Source organism: Didymella exigua (genome assembly GCF_010094145.1).
Source record: "Didymella exigua CBS 183.55 unplaced genomic scaffold M421scaffold_2, whole genome shotgun sequence".
Lineage (NCBI taxonomy): Eukaryota > Fungi > Ascomycota > Dothideomycetes > Pleosporales > Didymellaceae > Didymella > Didymella exigua.
Window position 1 is genome coordinate 237,448 of NW_022984776.1, and position 24,178 is coordinate 261,625.

At 56.4% G+C, this 24,178-nt stretch overlaps 12 protein-coding genes across 12 annotated transcripts; 5 read left to right on the forward strand and 7 right to left on the reverse strand.

Annotated features, from left to right (window-relative positions):
- The first annotated feature begins 87 nt into the window (after positions 1-87).
- Positions 88-2,804, forward strand: M421DRAFT_415579 (uncharacterized protein). The gene is made up of 2 exons (XM_033590750.1): positions 88-451; positions 508-2,804. The coding sequence occupies exons 1-2, from the start codon at positions 260-262 to the stop codon at positions 2,629-2,631; spliced, it is 2,316 nt and encodes a 771-aa protein (XP_033453469.1). The 5' UTR covers positions 88-259; the 3' UTR covers positions 2,632-2,804.
- On the reverse strand, positions 2,688-3,046 carry M421DRAFT_192142 (uncharacterized protein). The gene has a single exon (XM_033588005.1). It carries the CDS (start codon positions 2,936-2,938, stop codon positions 2,744-2,746), a length of 195 nt encoding a protein of 64 aa, XP_033453470.1. The 5' UTR covers positions 2,939-3,046; the 3' UTR covers positions 2,688-2,743.
- Positions 3,047-3,335: 289 nt separating this feature from the next.
- M421DRAFT_415580 (PLAC8-domain-containing protein) lies at positions 3,336-5,425 on the forward strand. The gene has a single exon (XM_033590751.1). The coding sequence runs from the start codon at positions 3,748-3,750 to the stop codon at positions 5,170-5,172; it is 1,425 nt and encodes a 474-aa protein (XP_033453471.1). The 5' UTR covers positions 3,336-3,747; the 3' UTR covers positions 5,173-5,425.
- Positions 5,426-7,577: 2,152 nt separating this feature from the next.
- Positions 7,578-9,750, reverse strand: M421DRAFT_415581 (IF-2B-domain-containing protein). The gene has a single exon (XM_033590752.1). The coding sequence runs from the start codon at positions 9,577-9,579 to the stop codon at positions 8,032-8,034; it is 1,548 nt and encodes a 515-aa protein (XP_033453472.1). The 5' UTR covers positions 9,580-9,750; the 3' UTR covers positions 7,578-8,031.
- Positions 9,751-9,917: 167 nt separating this feature from the next.
- Positions 9,918-12,084, forward strand: M421DRAFT_415582 (uncharacterized protein). The gene is made up of 2 exons (XM_033590753.1): positions 9,918-10,452; positions 10,508-12,084. Exons 1-2 carry the CDS (start codon positions 10,010-10,012, stop codon positions 11,970-11,972), a joined length of 1,908 nt encoding a protein of 635 aa, XP_033453473.1. The 5' UTR covers positions 9,918-10,009; the 3' UTR covers positions 11,973-12,084.
- Positions 12,085-12,454: 370 nt separating this feature from the next.
- Positions 12,455-13,369, reverse strand: M421DRAFT_661 (uncharacterized protein; the record flags this gene model as incomplete). Its single annotated transcript, XM_033596293.1, has 3 exons — positions 12,455-12,685; positions 12,731-13,139; positions 13,212-13,369. 3 exons carry the CDS (start codon positions 13,367-13,369, stop codon positions 12,455-12,457), a joined length of 798 nt encoding a protein of 265 aa, XP_033453474.1.
- Positions 13,370-14,151: 782 nt separating this feature from the next.
- On the forward strand, positions 14,152-18,270 carry M421DRAFT_52541 (TIP120-domain-containing protein; the record flags this gene model as incomplete). Its single annotated transcript, XM_033595027.1, has 3 exons — positions 14,152-14,990; positions 15,038-17,429; positions 17,479-18,270. The coding sequence occupies 3 exons, from the start codon at positions 14,152-14,154 to the stop codon at positions 18,268-18,270; spliced, it is 4,023 nt and encodes a 1,340-aa protein (XP_033453475.1).
- A 538-nt stretch (positions 18,271-18,808) lies between these two features.
- On the forward strand, positions 18,809-19,655 carry M421DRAFT_192309 (uncharacterized protein). Its single transcript, XM_033588008.1, has 2 exons — positions 18,809-19,045; positions 19,095-19,655. The coding sequence occupies exons 1-2, from the start codon at positions 18,914-18,916 to the stop codon at positions 19,488-19,490; spliced, it is 528 nt and encodes a 175-aa protein (XP_033453476.1). The 5' UTR covers positions 18,809-18,913; the 3' UTR covers positions 19,491-19,655.
- Positions 19,656-20,117: 462 nt separating this feature from the next.
- Positions 20,118-20,594, reverse strand: M421DRAFT_192366 (uncharacterized protein). Its single transcript, XM_033588009.1, has one exon. The coding sequence runs from the start codon at positions 20,434-20,436 to the stop codon at positions 20,170-20,172; it is 267 nt and encodes an 88-aa protein (XP_033453477.1). The 5' UTR covers positions 20,437-20,594; the 3' UTR covers positions 20,118-20,169.
- Positions 20,423-21,565, reverse strand: M421DRAFT_415584 (uncharacterized protein). Its single transcript, XM_033590754.1, has one exon. It carries the CDS (start codon positions 21,419-21,421, stop codon positions 20,753-20,755), a length of 669 nt encoding a protein of 222 aa, XP_033453478.1. The 5' UTR covers positions 21,422-21,565; the 3' UTR covers positions 20,423-20,752.
- Positions 21,549-22,778, reverse strand: M421DRAFT_192296 (uncharacterized protein). Its single transcript, XM_033588007.1, has one exon. The coding sequence runs from the start codon at positions 22,510-22,512 to the stop codon at positions 21,676-21,678; it is 837 nt and encodes a 278-aa protein (XP_033453479.1). The 5' UTR covers positions 22,513-22,778; the 3' UTR covers positions 21,549-21,675.
- Positions 22,779-23,121: 343 nt separating this feature from the next.
- M421DRAFT_51933 (uncharacterized protein) lies at positions 23,122-23,920 on the reverse strand (the record flags this gene model as incomplete). The annotated part of the gene is made up of 2 exons (XM_033594982.1): positions 23,122-23,781; positions 23,831-23,920. 2 exons carry the CDS (start codon positions 23,918-23,920, stop codon positions 23,122-23,124), a joined length of 750 nt encoding a protein of 249 aa, XP_033453480.1.
- Positions 23,921-24,178: the final 258 nt, after the last annotated feature.

The following is a 24,178-nucleotide window of genomic DNA, read 5'->3' on the forward strand; positions in this document are numbered from 1 at the left end:
TGCCAAGGCTGACTAACGCTCCACCCGCGCAAGGGACCATCAGCGACGTGATTGCGCGCCAAGGCCATCTTCGACGACTTCCTCCCCCGGAGAGCCACAGAGCAATCTCCACGCACTCACTCGCAGCCATGCGACCCAACACACTCGCTTGCACATGACCGCCGCCTCCTTCACCAGTCCAGCACCTGGCGGCCACTTTTAGCACGAGCATCCACGCACCTCGGCTCCCTGCGCCCTGCCTGCGCCCTGCCCACTCGCCATGGCAGATGTCGGCCGCAAACGCACGCTGGACGGCGACGGGCCTGCCGCACTCCGCAAGAAGCTGCGTCCGTCAGAGCTGCCGCTGTCGCAGGCACAGCGCACTGCCATCGACAACCTCGCGCACACCTTTCGCAAGAAGGGACACTATGACAGCATCCGTAAGGACCTGTTGGCGCAGTTCGAGGCCAGCGTACGTCGACGTGTATCAATAGTGCTGCTCGCTCTCAGGCTAATTGCTATTCGCAGCCTGCCAAAGCCGACCTGCTCGCGGCCCTGGAGGAGCTCGTCGACCGCGAGACCGACCGCAACCCGTCGCTCCTGTCCAAGGACCCCAGAGTCGCTGCCACGCTGATCGAAGGCGCCGGCGAGCGCAGCGATATCTACGGCAAGATCACGCACACCGTCAACACCCTGCTCGCCAAGTTGATCGAGGAGCAAGGCCTGCCCAGGATGCGCGAGCACCGCATACAGGAAGTCGGCGCTGGAGTCGCTGCCGAAGAGGAGAAGCGCGGAAGCAAGACGGAGGAGCAGTGGCAGCACGAGGCCGACGCTCGTCGAGCAGAAAGGGAAGCCAAGCTCGAGCAGGAACGTGACAAGGAGCGCGAGCGCGAGCGCGCAGAGAAGGCGAAGAGAGAGGAGCGGAAACGCCGGCAGAAGGAGGAGGAGGAGGCACGCGAGAAGAAGCGCCAGGAAGAGAAAGAGCAAAGGCGCAAGGCACGCGAGGCCCAGCAGAAAGAAGACGAAGACCGTCGGCGGAAGAAGAGGGAGCGCGCAGAGAAGGAGGAGGAAGAAGAGCGTGCGCGCATCAAGAAGGAGCGGGAAGAGCACGAGGCCACGCGTGAGGCTCGTCTCAAGAAGATCCGCGAAGAGGACCGCGAGCGCGAGAAGCGCATCGAGGCCGAGCTGGCTCAGAGTCGCCCTGGACGCAGCCGCGGAGGTCGCGCACGCAGCAGGACGCGGAGTCGCAGTCGAGACCGGGACCGCGGTCGAGACAGAGACAGAGACCGTGAACGGGATCGCGACCGAGACAGGCGCAGAAGCCGGAGCCGCACGAGGTCACGCGAGCGCACACGACCGGTCAGGCCCGAGGACATCAAAGTGGATGATGATCTTGCGCTGCAACTGCTGCTACAAGAAAGCGAGGAGATGAAGAAGTCAAGACAACGCCCTACTCTCGAAAGGTCCGAGTCCCTCGAGCCGCCAATCAAGAAAGCACAGCCCCCAGGTACACTCAAGCCCCGAGACCCAGCCGCAGCGAGACTGGCAAGACTCGACAGCAAGCCGCTTTCTCCAGCTGCCAAGTCTTCAAGTAAAGAACCGCCCACGCCCACAACGCCCCCGCCTGCCAGTAAGGATGAAGACACACCAATGGAAGATGCACCGCCAGTTGACGACACCAAGTCACGATGGGACCGGCCTCCGCCTCTGAAGCCTGACAGAACACGCGGTGGATCGCGCTCACACAGTGTCGCTCAGAGCACCAGTGCGCGGAAACACAGCAAATCTCGATCGAGATCCCGCGGTAGCCGCCATGATAGGCGCGGTTCTTTCGTCGAAGGTGACCGCCGTTCTCGCCGCGATGATGACAGACGTTCACAGAGGCCACGTGACGACAGTAGACAACGAGACCGTGACAACAGCAGACAACGAGACCGTGACAACAGCAGACAACGAGACCGCGACGACCGACGCCGAAGCCGCTCTAGAGACACTCACACCAGCCGTCGCAAGTCTCGAGTATCACGCAGCCCCGAGCGACGGAATGATCGTGACCGCGACCGCAAAATTTCTCGTTCACGATCCCGCGACGCCCGCCGAAGCCGCCGCCGCCACCACTCACGTTCAAGAAGCCCTGAAACCATCGATCGATACGTTCCCCGCAGCGAACGGCGCGATGATCGCGACCGCAAGCGTCCGGACAGTCGAGATCGTAAAAGGGACGACAGCCGAGACCGCAAGCGCAGCGATAGCCGTGACCGTAAACGGGATGACAGTCGGCGCCGGCGCGACGACAGCCGTGATCGTCCGCGCACCTACAGATCCCGAGAGTACGATCGCTGGGACGCACGAGACGGGAGCGTGCGTGAGAGTCGAGATTCTAGGAACACTCGTGACGCAGAGCGAGGGAGCCGATTCCAGGACTCTGACCGCTATGTACCAGGCGGTGGCGACGATAAAGAAGTTGATCCTGACGAGAGACGCGATAGCAAGAAGCGGGACAGGGAGAGAAGCAGGAGCAGAGACAAGGACAGAGACCGGGATGATCGTGACCGAGATGACCGCCGCGGCAAGGATGATCGCGACACAGACACGAGACGGCGTCGTAGCAGGTCGAGGAGTCGAGATCGTGGCGGTCGAAGACGTCGTTAGCAGGGCCTTACAGACCGATGCGTACAATGTAGGCCAAAGCTTGTATTATCACCTACCAAGATTCCCTCCATGTGGAGCTGGGATCACTCTATCAGATTTGAAGCTTGTATTACTACAGAGGTGCACGCTTGGAATTGAAGGCACCACATACGCCCTGCACGATGATGAAGAACAAACTACGAATCATGAACACTACGTGACGATAACCTGGCCAAGGCCAGGCAATAGCTGACACAAACCTCGGCATATCTTTGGGAGTGATCCTGCAATGCACGTTCATGAAGTTATGCGAATAAACAAGAGTCATCACTCGCGCAACTTTGTGAACGGTCTAATAGGTCTTGGTTCTGACAGCCTTGATATACATGCAACTCGTTGGCAAGTACCCGAGGCGCAGTCTCAGCCATACATCCACCCTCTTCCGTTGAGCTCGAGACACGCATGACGTCGCAAGTCACGGCAAGAGCCACAGAGGCTGTGCGCACCGCCTGGAAACCGACAGAATCGGCACCCAAGCCTCACCAGACACCTCATCTTCTTCGATGATCGCTTCCAGAACGCTGGCGAGCCCAATACGAGGTGGTTGATGGCGCGCACTCATTGGTCAGCTTGGTCTGCGCAAGCGCCGGATCCACATCAACGACCAGCCTGTCACACATCAGAAACTGACCTCTGGATATCAATTGGTCGCGCCTGCGCCTCACTGCACGACTAAAAGCAGAGTCATTGTACGGCGGGAGCTCCTCGAATCTCTGCTCGTGGAAGTGCTAAGATGCCCGATGGATCACGGCAGAGAGCCAACCGGAGCGGAAGGCGGCTCAAATGCAGCACGTTGGATGGTGCCCTGGCCCTTTCTTGTGCTCATGCATAGCTTATGCGGGTTTGATGTGGCAGATATTAGCTCTTGCGGCCCTCTTGATGTTGGACGTCTACATCCCAGCTGTTCGTTGTTCAGCCTCGTTCTCACGACAACCTTTGAAGCGTGGCGAAAGTGTCACTTTGCTGATCAGCTATTGACCTCCCACGCATACGGATCGACTGCTCGTCAGATAGGAACTTCTATTTTGGCTGCTTGTAGTCTAAGCCGAGGTGGCCGTACCTCTTGTCTGGTACATCATGGACCCTCGATTCAACACATACCCGCAACGACAGGCGCAGCAACCTCAGCCTCAGGTGACACAGCGCCAGCATCAGCGATTCTCATGGCAGGCTCCTGTCGAGGAAACAACACAACCTGCGCAGAGGTTGCCGCAGTATCAAGAAGTACAACTTCAGCCGCAGTATCAAGAAGTACAACGTCAGCCGCAGTATCAGGAAGCTCAACGTCAGCCGCAGCAGCCGGTCGTCAACACCAACGTCACCTTACAACATCACAGGGGCTTCTCATACGCTCCGACTCCAATCGAATACAATGGATCAGCATACTACACATCATCGAATGACCCGACGGTTCCGTCGTCTCCGGTCTTCACACCCATCGATGATCGACCACAGTCCACGTTTAACATGCTGAACACGCCAACACGACGCCAATCACAGCAGGCTTACGGAACCTCGTCTCACCCCCGTGATGAAGAAGCTCTTCTATCACCGTCATCGCCAGAGGCGCAGACCCTGCCATTTATGCTAGTCGAGTCTGTGGTCGGCGGCCAGGACGACCCAGCCCAGCCCGCGCAGCAGCCAGAACCAGCACCACCCGCACAATCGCCGACTCAACAAAGCCGGCACGCGCGCCAAATGAGCAACCTCTCCCCCATCAATACAAACCTCACACAACCAAGCATGCCCACAATCCCACAGAGCCCACGCTCCGGACGCGAGCAGCACTCCCCCGGCGCGCTCCCCTCCAAAACCCCAATCTCCCCCATCTCCGCCGCCCCCATCCGCAAAGACACGCCAAACGCCTCCTACACCTCGCACACCCGGCACGCAACCCATGCGCTCCCCACCGACGAAGCACCCTACTCCCCACACGATTTCCCCTCCCACAGCGTCTCAACACCGCACGCCGTCTTCTCGCCCGCCGCACTCAGCGGGCCCAACGGCCTGGACTTCTCCCTACACCAGCCGGGCCAGATCCGGCATCCCAACATGGATCTGGACGCGAGCAAGGACTGGAAGCACGGCTTGTGCAGCTGCACACCCGACGTGACGTTGTGCCTGACGGGCCTGTTCTGCCCGTGCGTGCTCTCGGGCCGTACGGCGTACCGGCTGGGGCAGAAGAGTCGCAAGGCAGACGCGACAGATTTGCTGGGCCACGGGGCGACGAATGCGCACTGTGTTGCCGTGGCACTTGCGTGCGGCGTCGGGCTGGGCTGGGTGCTCCCGATGCTGCAGCGCACGCGGGTGCGGCATTTGTATAAGCTGGACGGAAGCTGTGGTGAGGATTGCGTCAAGGCGTGTTGTTGCTGTTGCTGTGTTGCGGTGCAGAATGAGCGCGAGGTTAGGGGGAGGGAGGAGATGAGTAACCGCTGGGCGGGACCGGCGGGGAGGGATGGATATCAGCGGAGTGGGGGGATGGAGTATCGGCCACAGCACTGAGGGGGTAGGTGGGAAGCGGGTGGTCAAGCGATGGGTGTGTGTGTGTAGGTCCCGTTGCCAGATGAGTGGAGTGTAGGGCCGTTCAGCTTGCTGTTTAGATAGTCTCGATGATACCCTCCGCACTTTTCTTTCTGTATGTACAATCTAGTTCTTTCCAGCGGTCCAAATGCCACGGTCTTTGTGCCTTACGACAGTCCGAAACAAAGGTCGCAGCGACCCGAAGTTAGCACGGAGTTTGTGCCAGTAACGAACATGTAAAGCCTCAAGACGCATCCCAGTGTACCCCATCACGCATGTCTGCGAGCGCGCCTTCCGCCATCAGAGAACCCCCAATCCAATCCTCACCCTCATCAATCCGCCACGAAAAGCAGACCACATGCCTCACCGCATCTTCCGGCGTTTTCAGAACACAAGAAGCAAAGTCCTCAGTGCGGGTCCCGCTCGGCCACATCGGTATCAAAGGGTCGAGAAAACACTGAGTGCCGAGCTATACCCTTCGAAGTCGATGCTATGTCTCTGCATAAGCATCGAGCTGCTTGATCGTCTTTGTCGGGTTCGTCGCGGCTTGCAGGGGTGAAGTCGCCTTCGAGAGGAAAGGGTTGGGACTTTAGCACATGGTCCCAGATATCTGGACATTGCGGGGTCTTCCAGCCTTTTGGGAGAACAGAGCGGAAGTGTCGAGGTGAGCGTGGCTTGGCTTCTGATGCTGCGTCTAGTGCCGCACACGGTACTCGGAATTGATTGAAGCAACTTGGGCATGATCGCCTGCGAGCTTGGTGCCGTGATCGTCGAGGGCCAGCTAAGAGGCCAGTCAGATCCCTCATCATCAGAATCATGTCAAACTCATGTCAATTCGAGGATCGAGGCTACCTGCCTCGGACCGGATGGCAGAGAAAGTACGACGGGACGCCGTCTTCCATCCCGAAGTCAATAGGCAATTCAAACGCCTCGCGCAAGACATCTGCGAAACCCCTCAGGGTGTAGTTACCAAAGTCCATGTTTTCAACCAGGGTGTCGTTACCGAAATCCATGTCTTTAAAGCCAAGGCGCTGCTGCTGTCGCCTCTCAAAGAGCTGGAAAAATAATGTTGATACTGATTGTGAATAGTCGACGGTGATGGGATAGGCCCTGAGTTCGTCTTCGGGAAATAGTCCCATCAATCCAAATACACAATCACGGACGTCCGCACACTGTGAAGATTTGAAGGCTCCAATGAGTCTAGAGCCCTTGGACCAATGGTGGTCTTGCGTGCCACGCAGGTAACGAATGATGATTACGTGCCACGCTGGGACGGAGAAATGAGCATCATGAACATCAAGGGCAGTCAGTATGACTGAGGAGTCTTCCAAGCGCTGAAAAATGGCGTCAACGTTGAGACTGCCTCTGCCCGACTTGATCTCGAGCCTCGAATTGAGCACGAATTCCTGGACAATCCACAAGCGAGTCCAGTATTGGCTTCGAGAGATACGTTCAAGGCAGCCTCTGAGAAGTGCACGGGCTACTGTTTCTGGCGCTTCCTCGTTGAAGTCAGGTTCAGGCTAAAGCTCTGCAGTGGCATCGTCCAAAGCTTTCGGTAGGTGATTCAGAGCGTCATCATAACCGAGGCCGAGCCATGCTATGACCAGCTCTGCACGACGGTAGATCTGACCCATGATGCCTACTTGGTGGTTGCATTCCTTCACAAAACACTGATCGATGCAGAGCGCGTCGATCCAGAGGTAGCCCTAGAACCTAGCTCTTTGAGATTCGGCTAAGAAGCTCCACAAGTTCGAGCGGATGGGCACGGTCACACCATCAAGATAGATGTGCTCAATGTTCTCTTCAGAACCCCACACGTAAGAGAGTGCTGTGTATTTCGGAGCATCTTTGAGGAATACCACGTGGAGCTTGCAAGAGATCGGTGGGTTAGTCTCGCTCGGATGGTGGTCGTGCAGAAGCTCGATTACTCGTATATTTGTGTTGTCGTCGTGTACTAGTGGATGTGCATCGTATGCTGTAGCCATTGCGACTTTCATGCGGTCAGATTCCGCCTGGAAAATTGCAGGCGGCACTGAAGACAGCTATATTGATGCCGCCTGTGGTTGATTCTGAGATGACTCGAGTTATCTTCTCAGTGTGAATTTGCGGTCCTCGTTCGAGGTATGGCGGAGATGAAGTGATGGGGAGCAGACAAGGCTGAGGGTGTGTTGGCTGCCTAGCCAAGCCACAGCTATCAGGACCGGGCTACGACCCACTCGGCCAAGCAACCTCGCAAAAGGTATCAATGCTCGCTCAGATAGTGAGCCTGTGGCCGGAACAGTACATATCGTCATCCCACCTCAGGTCAGAGGTGGCCTGTGGCCACATGCCCGAGGGGCCTGACAACAGCTAGAAATAGCTAGTGCCTTTCTTTGGGTTGCACTTTTAGGAGTTCTAGGAGCGACTAACTTGCATATAACGAGTGGAGCAAGCGCGAATTACATAACTGGGCAGGATCCCATCCAGGCAGCCAAGACAGCCTGGCCGTAATACACCCACACGCTCTCAGCGGAGTGCAGTGATTTGAGAAGACGAAAAGTTGGTGGTCAAAAGGAAGAGCACAGTGGTTTAGGCGGCCCGACGTTGTCACGGGGGACTTGCGCTGATATCTCGCTGTCGATGTTCCATCCTCTCTTGCTCCTTGTCCCGTCGCTGCAGTAGAGATACACCCCAGATGCGCAGACATCGAGTTCCACTGTACCTATGAGATCTCGTATAGAAATGGGCCAGCCAGAAAGCATGCTTGCTCGAAGTGACCAAGCTAGTCCTCGTTCCCTTGACAAAACTATTAGCAACAGCTTTCAGATGAACGAGTAAAGCAAAGAAATCCAACAACTGGGTTTAGACATTCATACTCAATCGGTGAACAACAGGAACCGAGCTAGGTGGCAAACCGCCGTACTCGGTAATGACCATGTCAATGTATTTGGCTGGCGTAACGTCGTACAGAACCTGAAGATGATGCAGATTCTTCGCCTCAGCAATCCACTTCAGCACGTCAGATGTGTCTGGCTTCTCTTCTTCGCCGGCGGCAGCTTTGTCGTCGTTCTTGCTGGCGTTCCTGCTGCTGGGCAACATGGACTTGAGGGGCAGCAAGTCGCGGCGCTCGGCTTCGGACAGTAGCTCCTCGGCCGGCGCGACTTCGTTGCCGACGATTGAGTCAAGTGCGACCTTTTCCGTGAACTTAACAGACTGACAAAGAACGATAACAGGAAGCGAATGTGCGCTCGCGAGCATCGATACGCTGGCTGTGCCGACGCGGGAGTACAGGCGACCATTAGACATCATGGCGTGTGCGCCCAAGAACACCTTCGTTGCGTCCTTGATGGCATGTGACGCTCCAGTGATGAGATAGTAGCGTACTTTGACGCCAGCGTTCGCCAGCTTCCGGGCCAATTGCTTGCCCTCAAAGAGTGGCTTTGAATCGACGACGATGACGGAGAATGGTGTGCCAGCCTCGTGAGCACGCAGAATGGCCTGCTCTACGATAGAGCTGGAAGCGTACGTGAGGATGACATCCCCAGGTTCGATCTTTGTTGCGGCAAGGTCGCGGATGAGTCTATCAGCTGCTGTGACGCGCTCACGAATGAAGATGTCAATCTCCTCCAACAAATCACGCTTTGCTTCTGCCTCAGGGGTCGAAGGATCGATCTTGATGATGATATCCTTCAGCCATCGAATAGCATTCCCCATACTGATGCTAAGCGGTCTGCAGCTTCTGAGATACTCGATCTGAGGACTCAGGTGGTGGTTCGTAAGATGCCGTGCCAGACTGGTGCCCGGGGGTGTTTGATATGACTCGATCACAGCTTTGAAAGACAGAAGCATCGCCACCATGCGGGCAGTACTACCGCAGATCACGTAGCTGCTATACTGCAATCCCAGAGACAGGACTGCCGGATGAACATCCTTCCCTGCTCCGTTCATCGACTGTTGCTTCGGTTGACTGTACAGATGCCCAAAGAACAACCCAACACCAGCCTGCCTCGACTCCTTCTTGCTCTTCTTCTCGGGTTCCTTTTGGATTGGGACATGGGACTGAGAAGGCCGTCTCCTAATAGGCATAGGCCTAGCTTGCTCGTTCTTTGCGCCCTGTTTGGGCTCCTTCGATTGTTTCTGACCATCCTTGGGCGCTCCTGGCTCATTTGGCGGTCCCCCTGGACCTTTTTGCTGCGCTCTCCGCGCTTGTTTCTCGGCTTGCTTTTGCTTCTTCAAGTCTGCTGGTGAAAGCTTTTTTGGTGCTTCCTCGGCTGGCTTTGTGGTCTTGGCATCTCCGTTTGTTGTGGCAGCCGGCGCATCCTGAGGCTGTGAAGATGGTGCAGCAGGAACAGGCGCTGCTTGTGTTGTTTGATCAGACATGGTTGGGTTGACCGGGAACTCGGCTGGCATCTCCAAACGTGGCGCGTCGACAAGGTACACTTTGCACGCTGTAGTGGGGTACGTTCAGAATTCCTGGACGTTGAAGCTCCGTGCAGAAATTTGTTATATCCAGGCGATATCTGTAGCCAAGTCGAGTTTGGTGTGAGTAGTATTATGTCCGTCGTCACCACTGGGCTGGCGTCGCGGAATTTTGATAGGAAGTCGTGAAGGCCATTGACTCAAAAGTCGTGTTAACTAGGCCGGAACGGTGATGGCGCGCTTGGCAGGTGCGACCCACTCCTGCCTGGCCACTGCCCGCAACGTCATCTGGCAGCTGCGACTGACAGGGTCCAGACACAAGGCTGCAGCGTTCGTACACATGTCTTACTGTAGATTGCAAATGATGATCTGAACCCCCCTTTGACTCTTACACTCTGTATTGATTTGATTGATTCTCACTATGGCTGACAGGGCCACATCCATAACAGATCTGCCGCTTGACATTCTTGTTCTCGTATTCCCGTACCTGGACGCGAAGAGCTTCCTGTCACTCTGCAGCACATGCAAGGCTTTCCAGCAACCCTCCATTCGACTTGATCCCGCGTACTGGAGCTTCGCCACACGCAGTGTCTTCCGTGTACCGAACCAGCCAGTTGTTCAGCATGACGGCGTGCGATGGCAGAAGCTATATCGACGCATGCTAACTCAGAGCCACGTCTTTACATGGGGCAGCAACGTTCATAGCCGTCTGGGCCATGGCTATAGCGAGGTAATGCCTCGAGGTCCTATGCTTCTGCCCCGACGACCTGGGCCAATGAGGGGGAGAGGCAGGATCAGTTGCGCGTTTCCAACTGAGATGGAGGATACTCGACAGCTGGGCATCATAGCGGACATGCAGTGCGGGTAAGTGATGGAGTTTGTGAGACAGATGTTTGCGGAGTAAGTTAACAATACACAGCGGTTGGTCAACAACACTCCTCACCGCGAACGGTACCCTTCACACCGCCGGCGTACTCGACGGTCAAGTCACTCTGGCTTCTCATGATCGAATAGCTCCTCTTAAGTTCCCTGCAGGGTTCCCCTCTTCAGCCTCTGGGTCTCAGTACCACGAGCCTTCGACTGCGATCCGCCAATTCTCTGCGGGCAGATCACACATACTTGGGCTTTCAGATAATGGAAAGATTTGGTCATGGTACCACGCAAAGAAGGCCGCACTGCAAGTCAAATTCGCTCATGTCGACTTGCGCGAACAAGCTAGTGAAAGTTCAGCGGTCAAGCAGCCTTCAGCATTTGGACACGTACAGCAGGTTATCGCAGGTTGGAGTCGTAGCTCTGCTTATGTCCAAGGTGTAGGCATTGTGGTCTGGGACGTTGTGGAACGAGGACCTAACGATGGCGATACCGACACCATGCTTGTACTTGAGAATGCCGAAGTACCTAAGACAAGCTACCGACGTCCGAAGGGAAAAGAGCGAGAGAGTGAGGACCAGAGGGCTCTTGGTCAAGAAGTTGGGGAGGTGCTCAACTACATCATCCTGGAGCACTTTGCTGTCTTTGCTACTGACACCGGCAAAGTGTTCTGTGGACTCTTCGGCGATAAGAATATAGTCGACGACGTTCTCGAGCTGAGCGATCTGCGAAGCGCAAAAGGGTCGTCTGTCGACGTTCAAGGCTCTTTCCGTCGCTTTGCAGTCTTCAAGAACGGGGAAGTCATCACTGCCGACCAAGAGTATCTGCATCGATGCTGGGACGCTCGAGGCACAAGCTCCACATTTGGAGGCCTTCAAAGGATCCCGGCGTTGCAAAACAACGATGTCATCTCCGTAGCCTTTGGAGATTACCACTACCTCGCGCTTCACTCAAACGGCAAGATTACTTCGTACGGGACCGAACTACAGGCATGTGGCGCCCTCGGCCTCGGAGAAGAAGGACCACAAGGACAGGCGCGAGGCGTGACGTACGACCGCTTCAACCGCAATGGGCGTATATTACCACACGCGTACACGTACGGCCGACAAGTATGGTTCGACCCGAGAAAGAAGGCCTGGATCGAACAAGTCATCCACAGCTCGCCCAACGAGGATACAGAGGCACGGCAGCGTGAGCAGCTGTTCAGCGAAGACCCAGTCGTGCAGGGAGAAGTCAGCGAATGGATCGAGCAGGAAGCGCGCGAATGGGACAAGGATGCGGGTGAGGACGGTCTCGGTGCGTACTTTTCCCTCAGGGTAAGCGCGGCGGGTTGGCACTCTGGTGCTCTGGTGCTGGTCAACGAGGATCTGGCGAAGAAGGAGCCATCGTATTCATACGAGGGCAAGATATTTCCACGGCTGCGGCTGAGCAACGGCACTGAGATGCCTGGATCTGGAGAGTTGGATGCGTGGAGACAAGGACAGCCGCAGTGGCAGCTCGATGCTGTGGCATGAGGAGAATGTGGTCTTCAGCTCCAGATGTAAAAATAAGCATAGTCGAGTGGTTTGTACTCGATCAGAATAACACGATATCGATCTCGAGCCCTGCTCAAACAGCTCACCCCACACCTTCTGGCATCTCATATGTTTCTCCTTATACGTCAGCACCAGCTCTCGCATGTGCACTCTGAGTGCTCTGACCTTGCTCTGGTACCGTGTTCTGTGCCAAATGAGTTTTAGTCGTAGCATCTGTGGCTGTGCTTGCTGCTGATGAGGTCGCCCCTAGCACGTCAGCATTCCAAGGATAGAGAAATGGTTGGTTCAAGACAGCATGACCCGTGTCTCCACAATGTCGCCTGAGCTGGAATAAGTTCAGTAAAATATGCACTTGTGAATGATGTTGATTTGGGACTATACAAGCAGTGACGAGAGGGTCGTTCGTCGCTAGGGTACTAATATGACGGATGTGGTATAAGAGCTGTGCGTCGAACTCTTCTTTACGCGTCCTTGTCAATCTGGGACTTGCCGCGCTCCTCCTTGTTCTCAGCACCAGGTCGGTCGGTGGAGACAGTGCCCTTGAGCTTAGCGGTCTCAGCAACACCCTCGCCCTTCTTCGACTTCTCTTCATTGTTGGAGATGTCCGTGCTGTGGTGGGTGTCGTCGTTGGACAGGCCCTGCTGCTTGCCGGACGTCTCGTTGAAGCTCTTGGGCTCCTTGCGGGGAGAGGCCTGGAGCTGTTAGAGCGGTTTCCTCGATGGCGTATCAGCGCTTACCTTATCGGACTTGTCGGGAGAAGGGTCGGACTCGTCGTCGGACTTCTCTTGGCTGGCCTGCGCCTTGGACTCCTTGTGCTCCTTCTTCTTGTCCTCGGCAGCCTTCTCGCGGGACTCGGAGTGCTTGCTGGAGTCGTCCTGGCCGTCGCCCTTTTCGGCATCATCCTTGCTTGCGTCGTCCTCGTTGGCGTCAGACTTCTCCACCTTGGGCGCGTCGACGTTGGTTTGATCAGTGGACTCAGGCTTGGACTCGGACTCCTCTTCTTCGGCAGCGGGTGGCTCCTCCTCGGCATCCTCATGCTTCTCGGCGTGCGCGTGCTCAGCGTGATCGTCGTGAGCGCCGTGACCGAAGTCCTGGGTGAAGACGAGGTAGAGACCACCGGCAGTTCCGGCAACAGATGCGGCAATCCTGCGCGGCGGTTAGCTGTGTGCCAGCAGACAATGGCGTCGTCTGCCTGTGATGACTGCTGTGTCTACTCACCATGGGACGTCGCTGCTCTTGGCCTCGCCGTGGCCGTGGCCGCTGGCATATGTCCTGCGCTGGATGCTCTGGCGAAGAGGCTGGGCAGCGCGGACGGCCGGGCGGGCGGCGCGCGCGACAGAGGACGCGCGGAGGGCGGTGGACCTGAGGAAAGACATGGTGAAGCTGTGGAGATATCAATTGACTGCAGCGAAGAGCAATTGATGGCAGAGCCGAAAGGCGGATTGGTGAGGTTGCGGCGTCAGTCGACTCGGCACGTCATGTTCACGACGAAAAAGACCCGTGCGTGGTCGAGCTTAGCCGCATTGGAGCTGGGTCACCAAGCGCACCACCTCGGAACAGCCTCAAGTCATCCAGTATGCTGGCGAGATGCATCGTTGAGCTTCCAGTTGTATCTACGAGTGCTCGGAGCTGTGCAGGGACTGTTTGACTGCCGTGGAAGGAGCTCCACGCTGGAAGCTACGTCCAGGGCAAGCTACGTCACAGCTGTCGACATGTTCGGCAACATTCGAGACATGGATGAATCGATACTAGGCGTGCAAAGTACCATCAGACGGAGGGAATGCTCTGGAGACATTCAAGACGCATTATAATCATCAATTTCAGTCATTGTCGTTTGCTCGATGTCCTGTGAACCGTGGCCATGAGACCGTGCGTTGTGTCGAGCTCTGGGGCAAATAATGGGGTACAAGCAACAGGCACACCAGGCGGCAGTGGTCCGGCCACACCACAGCAAACCTCCCCTTCACTCGCATAGAGAACTTGCGCGCTGCGAACATAAACGCGCTCGCCTCACGCGTTTGCCGTAGCAGCCACTCCCGCCCAACACCGCTCTCCACCACACCCCGCCACAGCTAAGGTACCCCGCCACGCGCATCCACTCGACCAGCGCAACAGCTCACTCGCACAGGCTGAGCTCCCAGCAACACACACAGCCACCATGGCGCCCTCGTCGGTACCGCCAAACCCAACCGCCCACAATGTCGCGCAGCTGCTACCGAAGCTCTCCGACACGGACCCCGACTTTCGGTTCATGGCCCTGAGCGACCTGCACGACACTTTGGTCGTTGCGCACGCTGGGTTCCTTCAGCACGACGATGTCACATGCGCCAAGACCGTGGAGGGTCTCCTCGCGACGCTGGTCGACACAAACGGCGAGGTGCAGAACCAGGCCGTCAAGTGCTTGGGCCCTTTCGTGAACAGGATCCCCGACAAGATACTCTGTCCTATGATCGAGAAGCTCTCGAACCTGCAGACCGACAGCGCCGTCGACCAGAGCATACCCTCGCTCGCCCTCCGCGAAGTTGTCGTCTCCCTGCCACGCCCTGTCGCTGGTGTCGCGCGGATAAAGCCAGTCCTCGATGCATACAGCGCCATCAGCAGGGTGCTCATCCCGCGACTGGTCGGATACCATGTCATTCAGCCGGCACAGCAGGGTCTGCCCAAGGTGCCGCAGGGGATGCTGCAGGTGGACCTCGAGAAGGGCACAGACAGCAATGCCATCGACGTCTTGATCGAGATTGCACGCTGCTTTGGGCCGTTGTTGCAGGATGTTGAGATCCAGGCACTGCAGAAGATCACATTCGAGATTCTCGAGAACGACCGAGCGAGCTCCATGATGAAGAAGAAGTCGGTCACAGCCATCTCCACGCTGGCGGGATACTTCCCAGACCAGTTGCTGAGCAGCTTCCTGTCGCGCGTAATCGAGCACCTTCGAGACGCCCACCTGCTTCGCAGCAAGCGCAAGTTGTACATCACCATCCTCGGCTCCATGGCCAGGTAAGCCCTCCGCTTCGTTCGCTCCGTCGCCGCGCTAACACGCTTAGGTCTATCCCTCGCAAGTTCGGCCCATACCTGAAGACACTGGCACCCTTTGTCCTGAGCGCAGTCAGCGAACAAGAACAGGAGGATGGCATGGATGTATCCGACGATGAGGGCGAGCGCGATCCCGAGATCGACGAGGTGCTGGAAGCTGCGCTCATTGCTCTCGAGGGCTTCCTCGCCTCTTGCTCACACGACATGCGCATGTACACGGACGAGACCATCGCCGCAGCCACACGACTCCTGAAGTACGACCCGAACCTCGCGCAAGACGACGATGAAGACGAGGACGCTATGGAGAGTGACGAGGAAGATGCGTTGGAGGGCGATGACTTCGAGGAGGAAGTTGGCTACGACGACGATGAGGATGCCAGCTGGAAGGTCCGGAGGTGCGCAGCCAAGGTCCTCTACACTTTGATCTCCACGCGAAGTAACGGTGATCTCATGGACGACGGGACACTCTACAGCAAGGTCGCTCCAGCTCTGACTGCACGCTTCAAGGAGCGGGAAGACAACGTGCGCTTGGAAGTGCTTGCGACACTGTCAAACCTTGTCAAGAAGTCGGGCGATGGGCCTTCACCTGTCAAGTTCGCCGATGAGCACCCTCAAGGCGGGACGATGATGCCACCACCGAGTCGTAAGCGCCGTAGGGGTGGTAGTGACGCCAGCATGCTCGACCTGCACGCCAACTCATCAGTCTCACTGGGCTACTCGTCTCCAGCGCGAACTGGAACACCGCCAGTCGGCCCACGTGCCAGCCTGGGTAAGCTGAGCCCTGAGATTGTCAAGGGTGTAGCGCAGCTTCTCAAGCAATCATCCTGCCCGCCATCAACAAAGCAGGCTTCGATTATTCTAATCAAGGACATCGTCATTACCCAACAAGGCGGCCTTGAGGGTTACCTGTCACAGCTACTTGAGCCTGTAATAGAAGCCTCAAAGACCAGCAGCGGCTTGACAAGCAGCGCATCAGCCACAGCAAACAGCCTCCGCATTCAAGCGCTACAACTTCTTGGTGCCATCGCCGATACACATCATGCTAAGGACATCCAGCCGTATCTGTCGAGCATCGTTCCAGCTCTCCTGAAGGGATCGACCGAAAAGTACAGCAAGCTGTCCATCGAGGCGCTTGCAGCGACTGAGCAGGTCATCAAGGCTCTCACACCGCCACGATCTGCGGCAACAGGAGCACAGAACCAGCAGTATCTGGAGCCACTGTATGACACATTGGTTAGCCGCATTTCGGCCAATGATGCAGACCTTGAGGTCCGCCAGAGCGCCATCCATGTGCTTGGGCTGCTGCTTGGCCGCAGTTCTGGCACAGAGGGACTGCTCTCACCACAGAAACGTGCGGCTGGCCTAGAGCTGTTGGCTGATCGCCTAAAGAACGAGCTGACACGTTTGGCATCTGTACGTGCCATTGACTCAATCGCAGCTCACACCAAGGCTCAGAACGAGTTGTCCGCGAACTGGGTGCAGAGTGTTGCTCTGGAACTGGGAGCACAGCTCCGCAAGGCCAGCCGTGTTCTCCGCGGCGCGAGCTTGAGCGCTCTTAGGACACTGGCTCTTAACGAGCATTCACGGAAACAACTCGACAGCAAGACCAAGGCTCGGATTGTTGATCTGTTACTGCCTCTCCTCAACGCGTCTGACCTTCACCTCCTCGGACCCGCGCTTATCATCCTGGCCACTTTTATCCAAGATGACGCCAATTCGACATTGACGCCTGAGCTCAATGACGCGCTCTGCCAAGTCGTACAAGGCTCGATTAGTGGGTCGTCTCTTGATGCGCTGTTGAAGCTCGTCCGTACGATTGGAGAGCAGCAGGCTGGCCAAGCCCTGATGAAGTCGCTGCTGCAAGACGTTGGCGTTGGCGGTCACCCAGAGGTAGTAGGCAAGGTCATCGGTAATCTTCTCGTATATGGAGGCTCTAGTGTCGGCGTCAAGCTTGACCAGTTCGTCACTGAGCTCGAGACCGCCCAAGACGATAAGCGCAAGTGCCTTGCGCTGGTGGTACTAGGAGAAGCAGCACGTCGTCTCGGCAAGCAGTCATCGGTTGATCCCAACTTGTTCATCAGATACTTCTCCGTCAAGTCTGAACAGGTGCCTCTGGCGGCTGCTGTTGCTCTCGGCCGCGCTGGAGCTGGCAACATTAGCCAGTATGTGCCTGTCATTCTATCGACAATGGGCAAGGTATCGGCACCTCAGTACCTTCTTCTGCACGCTATCAAAGAGATTTTGCAGCAAGAAGATACTGAGTCCGAGATCATCCCGTATGCTTCGACACTGTGGCAAAACCTGGTCGCCGCATCTCAGCTTGAAGACAACAAGGCGATCGGTGCGGAGTGTGTCGGCAGGCTTACGATCATTGACCCCAAGACATACCTGCCTCAGCTTCAAGTAAGATATGTCACCATTGTTACACATACAAGTTTGCTAATACATCCAGGGTTTCCTGAACGATCGCAAGGCTGCTGTCCGTGGCATGGTCATCTCTGCGCTACGATACACCCTCGCCGACACCGACGAGGCTTACGACGAGTACCTCAGGCCCATTGTTGTCCCTATGCTCACGCAGATGCTCAATGAGGAAGACCTCGATAACCGTCGTCTGGCACTTACGACCTTCAACTCTGCCATGCACAACAAGCCCGAGATCATCCTGCCCGCTCTGGATCAATTGCTCCCTCTTGCCATGAAGGAGACCTACCAGAAGCCCGAGCTTATCCGCGTAGTACAGATGGGTCCTTTTAAGCACAACGTCGACGACGGTCTCGAGCTCCGCAAGTCTGCCTACGAAACCTTGTACGCACTGCTGGAAACGGCGTTCACTCGCATCGGACCCATGGAGGTGTCAGACTGCTTCGAGCGCATTGTTGCCGGCATCACAGATGAGCACGATATCCGCATTCTATGCAACTTGATGCTGACCAAGCTGATGATGATCGCGCCCGAACAGGTGCACAGCCGCCTTGAGGCCATTGCGTCGAACTTCCGCACCGTGCTCAACGTCAAGCCCAAGGACAACGCCGTCAAGCAGGAGATCGAGAAGATCCAAGAGGGCGGGAAAGGTGTGCTCCGCGTCACTGTGCTGTTGAACAAGCAGCTGGGCACAGAAGGTGCAATTGGCCAGGACGACCCTCAGTCGCGGACTTGGGCGCAGTACTGGGAGTGGGTCACAAAGGAGCACGCACAACGTCTCAAGGATGCCATCGATGAGCTCAAGGAGCGTGATCGCTAGACGGAATCACTTGCCATGAGGTACTACAACAAACTTCGCTACAATGCCGTGATGGCCGAGCGAACGGTCCATGATTTGCCGATCGGCGTACATAGTGGTCGCATAGCGGGGAGTCCAGACGTGGAAAGCTTGTAAGGCTAAACAGAGAGGCTGATACCGGCAATCAAAGATATCACACCATGTCTCGTTCCTTGCGGTAGCAGCTTTGAGACCTACAGGCAGAGCTAAATGCATCGTCAGCTTGGACTTGACAACTCGCACCATGCTAGTCCAGATTCACATCATCAGATGACGGCTCACTAAGCCAGAGGTCTCGTTCAGCCAAGATTCAAATCTATAGACGGTGTTCGCGGAGCAGCACGTCGTGGGGATGTCAATTACGGATGCCTTAGCGTAACGCACAGACGCGTCAGTTGCACAGCCCGACGACATCAAACGGACTGAACGCCGCAAAACGATCAGCAAGGATGACCATTAATCATTAAATACGGGCAGCGATGATGAGCCAAGCAATTGAGAGATCCTTGACATTGCCTTGAATTCCCACATGTACCGTTCGCTCACTCAACACTGGAACTAATCCGTACAACGGGCAAGTCACATCACTCGCCACACCACCCACAGAGCACCACAGCTCAACACCATGTACCTGAAGAGCGCCCTCCTCTTTCTCGCCGCCGCGACAGGCTTCGGCACCGCCAACGCGGACTTCATGGTCTACACCGAGCCCCCAATCCCCACCACGGCCATCCCCTCATTCGCAAACCCCTCCGACGTACGTCCCCCCTGCCCTCGCAAACACTCGCACTAACAACACCCCCCAGGCCTCGTCCTGGACAACATCCGTCTTCCTTAACGCCAACTTCGCATACCGCAGCTTCACGAGCGCGCTCGGCGCGCCCTACAAATCCTCCTCGTCATCCGCGGCATCCGAGATCGCGGCGTTCGTTGCCACGGCGAATTACAGTGTCCCCGCGCAGGTGACGGGCAGCGGGACGACGACGTTTTTCGGCGCGCCGACGTGGTATTCTGCGTTGCCGAGTGGCGCGCGCGCATTCAAGGAGCAGCAGGTTGCCGACCAGTTTAGTATTGTGCGGTCTGTTATTGGGAGGCAGACGACGAGTAGTAGTACCGGGGCTGCGGGTCAGCCGACGGGGAGCCCGTGGGTGAGGAAGGAGTTTGGGGCATTGGCTGCCGCGGCTGCGGCGGCGTTCTTGTGAGGGGGGAGCATGATGGAGGCGTGTAGGACCCAGCACTGTCGGTTGAAGCCGTGCGAGGAAATATGCAGATCATTCTGATTCTATCAATTTACGCAGCGCACGCATTGCTAGCTAGTTCAACGTAGCTCTTCTATTTAGTACAATCTAGACTGACGGCACCTCAGGCATGTCACTACCACCTCCAGCCCACTCGGTGACAACGTGGCACCTCCTACTCGAACCATTTCAAACAAGCTTCTTGACAAGGTCTGCTGTAAAGGTCGCACAGTTACAGGACAAGTAGTGCAACGTCTTCCCTACAATACCGGTCTCGGCTATTCACAACAGCGATCAGCATCTCAACGCGGTTGCACAACATTGTGAGTTCGAAGAAGAGTAACCACTCACCGACAGCGACGATGGTTTTGAGAGTCTTCCTCCCTTCCTTGGCCTGGCCCTTACTCTCAAAGACCTCACGCCCGGCCTTGACCTCGATGTACGCTCTGCATATTCGCTCATACTGGCACCGTCGCCGTCCGGCTTGCTGAGCCAAGTCTCTTCGTTGAACTGCAGCCCGTAGTCCCAGTATCCCTTGCTGTTGCCGATCACAACGTCTTTGTGCCGACCGCCAGTGTCTTTCATGAGCTAATCAAGGCCTTCGTGGCTCGCACCACTGCGGTCGTCATTCGTAGTTGGACGCTCATCTGAGCCGATCCACACATGCAGTCTGGTAGCGTCTTTGCCCTTGGGTACGGTCGGGAGGGCTCGCTTGGGCAGCTGCGAGGTGGCTGGTTCGATGCTCGTGCGGATAGGGGAGTCGAGGGTGGGAGCGGACCGCAAGAGTAATGGCAGCACCTGAAATGTTGGCTGAGATGGAGCCAAAGAAGCTCATGAGAAGCAGAACAGGCCCTGTAAGCTGTACTATGAAAGTTTGCAATCTTGGTAAATGAGGGTATTGAAGTGGCATTCGTGGAAAGGGTACAGATGTGGCAAGCTCACTTCTCTGAGAGCGACCAAGCGGACTTGAAGATTGAAGCTAGAGGAACTTGACCGGAATCTTTACTGGAGGCGTTCGGTGCATCGCGCCCTTGGAAGCTTACGAGTGTTACTGTGGGTTGTAACGTCGATCCAATCTTCGCCTGCCTACCGGTACCGCCCCCAGAAATCCGTGAAGATACCATCAAGCCAATACCGAGAGGTTCCGAACAAACCTCCAATCATTCTGCACATCCAGAGATCGTCGTTCACCCATACATGACATGAGGCCGTTTGCACTCAGTCTCTTATCGCTGACCATCGCCCTGAGGATCAAGCTTGAACGCCGGCTTCGGACCCAAAAGCAACGAGCAATCCATATCCTTAACCCTCATCCCCACTGCGCTGTGATTCTCACAATCCAACGGACCCGAGCTCCAAAGCTTCTCGCGACACTCCCCACAGCTCTTCCACGACTCGTTATCGAACCACTCACATTCCGCTCCCTCATCCTTCTTCCACGGATACCCAAACTTGACCCTCGACCCGTCATAGTCAAAGTCCACCCTGTAGTACGGCGCAAAGCCTGGAACCCTGTGGCCGACGAGGTTCAGCCTGTCCCTGGTGAAGTTGAGCGATTGCGCCATGTTGCCGTTCCTCCAGACGCCGGCCGCCAGCCGCGAGCCCGAGAAACAGTACTCCCAGACTTGAATGCGGAAGGGGAAGACCCAGTCTTTCTGGCCTTTGGGAGTGTTCGGAAGGGCCGTTATGATGACTTCCGGTCTCAGTGTGAAGGTCGATGCAGCCATGATGGTTGGCGTGGGCTGCAGCGACTCAGGAGATTCTGGCGGGGTGACGTCGATCGGTTGAGGGGGCGAGGTGATCATAGGGGGCGTGAGGAGGGAGAAAGTAGTGTTGTCTGGGAGCGTGGAGGGTAGTGGTGGAGAGTCGATGGCGCGGCGAGCCTTCCCGTCCATGTGGTTGTCGACGAAGTAGCAGGTACGGTATGATGTACGCTGGTATCCAGGCTGCAAGGTCTGGCAATTGAGAGCGTCTGACGTCCACGGCTTTGCCTCGCACCATCCACAAGGCCAGCCGCCCTCGGAAGTCCACGCACATCCATCATATTCTACTCCAAATGCGTGCTGGTCGTACGAGTACGGGCCAATCAGTAGATCGCGCCCAGGGCGCAGGTTGATTGGGATCTTCTTTGTGACGTCCTTGTAGAAGTTCAGCTCATGGCCGTTCGTCCAGCCGCGTGCTTTGAGAGCGCCGTTCTCGCACCATTCTGAGTGGGTGACACCGAAGCGGTACAGGTTCTCTGGAACTTTACCGTCGGCAGTGATGCCGCGAACCTTGAGGGTAGAGGCTCCCTCGGAGGTCGTCGCGACATTGTCTGAAGCTGGAGCGTCGGCTGCGGCCGCGGCTGCGACAGCAGCGGCATTCGGGTCCTCGCCAAAAGGAAGCCGAAGCAACGGAGCACTTCCAGACTGAGTTGTGCGCCAGAGATAGCAAGTGAGCGTTCGGTGCTGGAGGCTATTAGTCCGTGGTCATATCGACTCAGAGTCGTTGAATTGACACTTACTCTAGACAGCTGAGGGCGCGCGGAGCAGTCGATCTGGCCATCACTCTCAGGGCCTCTCCACGGCGCGTTTTGGTCGCACCATCCGCAGTTCTTGTCGACAGTGTTGCCATCCTTCCACTTGCAGTCACCATACTCAAAGCTCGTCTCGGAGGTGTCGTAGTCGTGGCGGACCAAAATGTCAGTACTATCCAAGAGGGATACCTTAGTCGCACCCTTCACGATTTCGAAGCCGTGGCTTTTGTCGTCGTCGTGGAAGAGCTCGGCGCGAACGTGCAGCTCTGGCTTGGCGGACACAGACTTGCCGTTGATGTTGCAGTATTCGTTGATGTACAGGTCGAAGCTGTGCTTCTCATAGCCCTTGCTGAGCTCGGTGACGCTGGTGTCGTCAGGCCCAAGATGGGAAGACGCAGTCGTATCGGATGGTGGCGCTGGTGCTGCGATGATGCCCGCAGCGAGCAGAGGGAGAAGACTGGAGGCCTTCATGGCGACCGTGATCAGTATCGCTGTGGTGTGATGAGCGCAGCAGTACCCGCGATGTATTGAAAGCGGCTGGGTGGCAGTGAAGACACGGTGGTGATGATGGACTTGCTTTTGTATGGTATGTGCGCCAGCTTAGGCCTTGGTGTGGAGTGAAGGTGAAGGCGGGCACAGCACAGCGCTAGTAAACAGACCATCCTGACCGGGAGGTAGTCTGCACTTGTCAGTCGTTTCTGTGCAGCGCTGATGAACGCCACAGTTGACTACTGGAGGCCTGGATACCATATATGATGTATCTGAAGGCCTTGAGGACTGGACTTGCAGGAGGAAAGTGTGTCAGAGTCGCGCAGGACTGGATTGCATGCCTGTAATGGGTATACTTGGGAATCTGTGTGACGTCGACTAGTCACAGCCACGGCGTCAGAGCGATGAACACAGGCTGTATGAATGAAGTAGTATTACAAGGACTATAAGTACAGCTGACTGAGAATCTTGATGGGTATCTGTGGAGGGCTTCGAAGGCCAAAACAAGCGCTGTAACTCGCAACTTGGTACAAGGATGACAAGGAGATGACTGTCTATGCAATCTTACAACGAGACAAGGGAAACGACTCTCTACCGCCTGCTCTTATGTGTGTTTTTGCGGGTAGCGCGGCCCATCTCCTCGTCAGGGATTCTATCCCTGCGGCCAGAATACGCGCGCTGAGGCTGACGAACATCGTCATGGCGGTCGTCGTAGGCACCGTGGCGCTCGTCCTCTTCGTCGGAGACATCGATGTAAACAGACGCGGGGCGTGGGCGACTCTCCCTGGGCAGCTTCGAGTTCTTAGCCTTGAGCTCCTCGGGCATGTAGACCTTATCCAAATGCTCCTCCAGCAAGCGGACATTCTTGCCGTTGCACTTGTAGGCTGCGTCTGCAAGATCGCCAACGAAGGGGACAAGACCGATAACGAAGTCCAATGCAAGATTGAACATCATCATGAGCAGGACGCCATTTGGTAGACCGCATGAGACTTTGCGCATACTCATGATGAGCTTGAGTGCAAGCAGTGCATCGGCTGCGTCACCGATTGCGGGCACAAGACCAATGACGGAGGACCAACCGAAGCGCATGCCCATGAAACTGAACAGGGCAAAATCAAGTCGGTAGGCGGTCTTGCGGGCTCTGGCGAGGACGTTGGCCTCCTGCTCTGGGATGTAGGCTGGGATTTGCTTCTTGACTTTCTTCATCTTGCCCGGCCTCCTGGGGTGGGGGATCTCCTCGTAGTATGGGTCCTGACTCGCAATTAGCAGGAGTTCAACGCAATGTGTGGAGGCAACTTACATATGGGCCGGCAGCGGCCTTGTCGGCATACTTGCTCATCTCGCCTGCGAGCATCTTCTTCGCAGCATACTTTGCGACGAGCTGGGCCATGATTGCGATGTTGTTGGTGTGCTGGTGAGGAATGCACAGAAGTGGTGTGAAGGGGGTTCTTGGCTATGAATACAAGCGTAGAGGCGTCCTGCAGAGAGTCCTTATATGTGCGGCGTTTCTCCGCGTTCTTTGAATCTTTTGGCGGTGCGTCGACAATGCGCTGCGCGGCGGCTGTCTCACAAAGGATGCGCGGAAGCTGGTTGGACGGCGGCTGCTCACTCAGGAATTCTGAAACGGGCGCGTCGCTGCCTATGAATA

What these genes read in the sequence shown, in the direction of transcription:
- M421DRAFT_415579 (XM_033590750.1), top strand. Translation starts at nt 260, where the DNA reads ATGGCAGATGTCGGCCGCAAACGCACGCTGGACGGCGACGGGCCTGCC. An exon ending in TGGCGCAGTTCGAGGCCAGC is followed by an intron (nt 452 to 507) that starts GTACGTCGACGT and finishes TGCTATTCGCAG; the next exon opens with CCTGCCAAAGCCGACCTGCT.
- M421DRAFT_192142 (XM_033588005.1), bottom strand. Translation starts at nt 2,938, where the DNA reads ATGACTCTTGTTTATTCGCATAACTTCATGAACGTGCATTGCAGGATC.
- M421DRAFT_415580 (XM_033590751.1), top strand. Translation starts at nt 3,748, where the DNA reads ATGGACCCTCGATTCAACACATACCCGCAACGACAGGCGCAGCAACCT.
- M421DRAFT_415581 (XM_033590752.1), bottom strand. Translation starts at nt 9,579, where the DNA reads ATGCCAGCCGAGTTCCCGGTCAACCCAACCATGTCTGATCAAACAACA.
- M421DRAFT_415582 (XM_033590753.1), top strand. Translation starts at nt 10,010, where the DNA reads ATGGCTGACAGGGCCACATCCATAACAGATCTGCCGCTTGACATTCTT. An exon ending in ATAGCGGACATGCAGTGCGG is followed by an intron (nt 10,453 to 10,507) that starts GTAAGTGATGGA and finishes AACAATACACAG; the next exon opens with CGGTTGGTCAACAACACTCC.
- M421DRAFT_192309 (XM_033588008.1), top strand. Translation starts at nt 18,914, where the DNA reads ATGTACCTGAAGAGCGCCCTCCTCTTTCTCGCCGCCGCGACAGGCTTC. An exon ending in CATTCGCAAACCCCTCCGAC is followed by an intron (nt 19,046 to 19,094) that starts GTACGTCCCCCC and finishes AACACCCCCCAG; the next exon opens with GCCTCGTCCTGGACAACATC.
- M421DRAFT_192366 (XM_033588009.1), bottom strand. Translation starts at nt 20,436, where the DNA reads ATGCCACTTCAATACCCTCATTTACCAAGATTGCAAACTTTCATAGTA.
- M421DRAFT_415584 (XM_033590754.1), bottom strand. Translation starts at nt 21,421, where the DNA reads ATGGACGGGAAGGCTCGCCGCGCCATCGACTCTCCACCACTACCCTCC.
- M421DRAFT_192296 (XM_033588007.1), bottom strand. Translation starts at nt 22,512, where the DNA reads ATGAAGGCCTCCAGTCTTCTCCCTCTGCTCGCTGCGGGCATCATCGCA.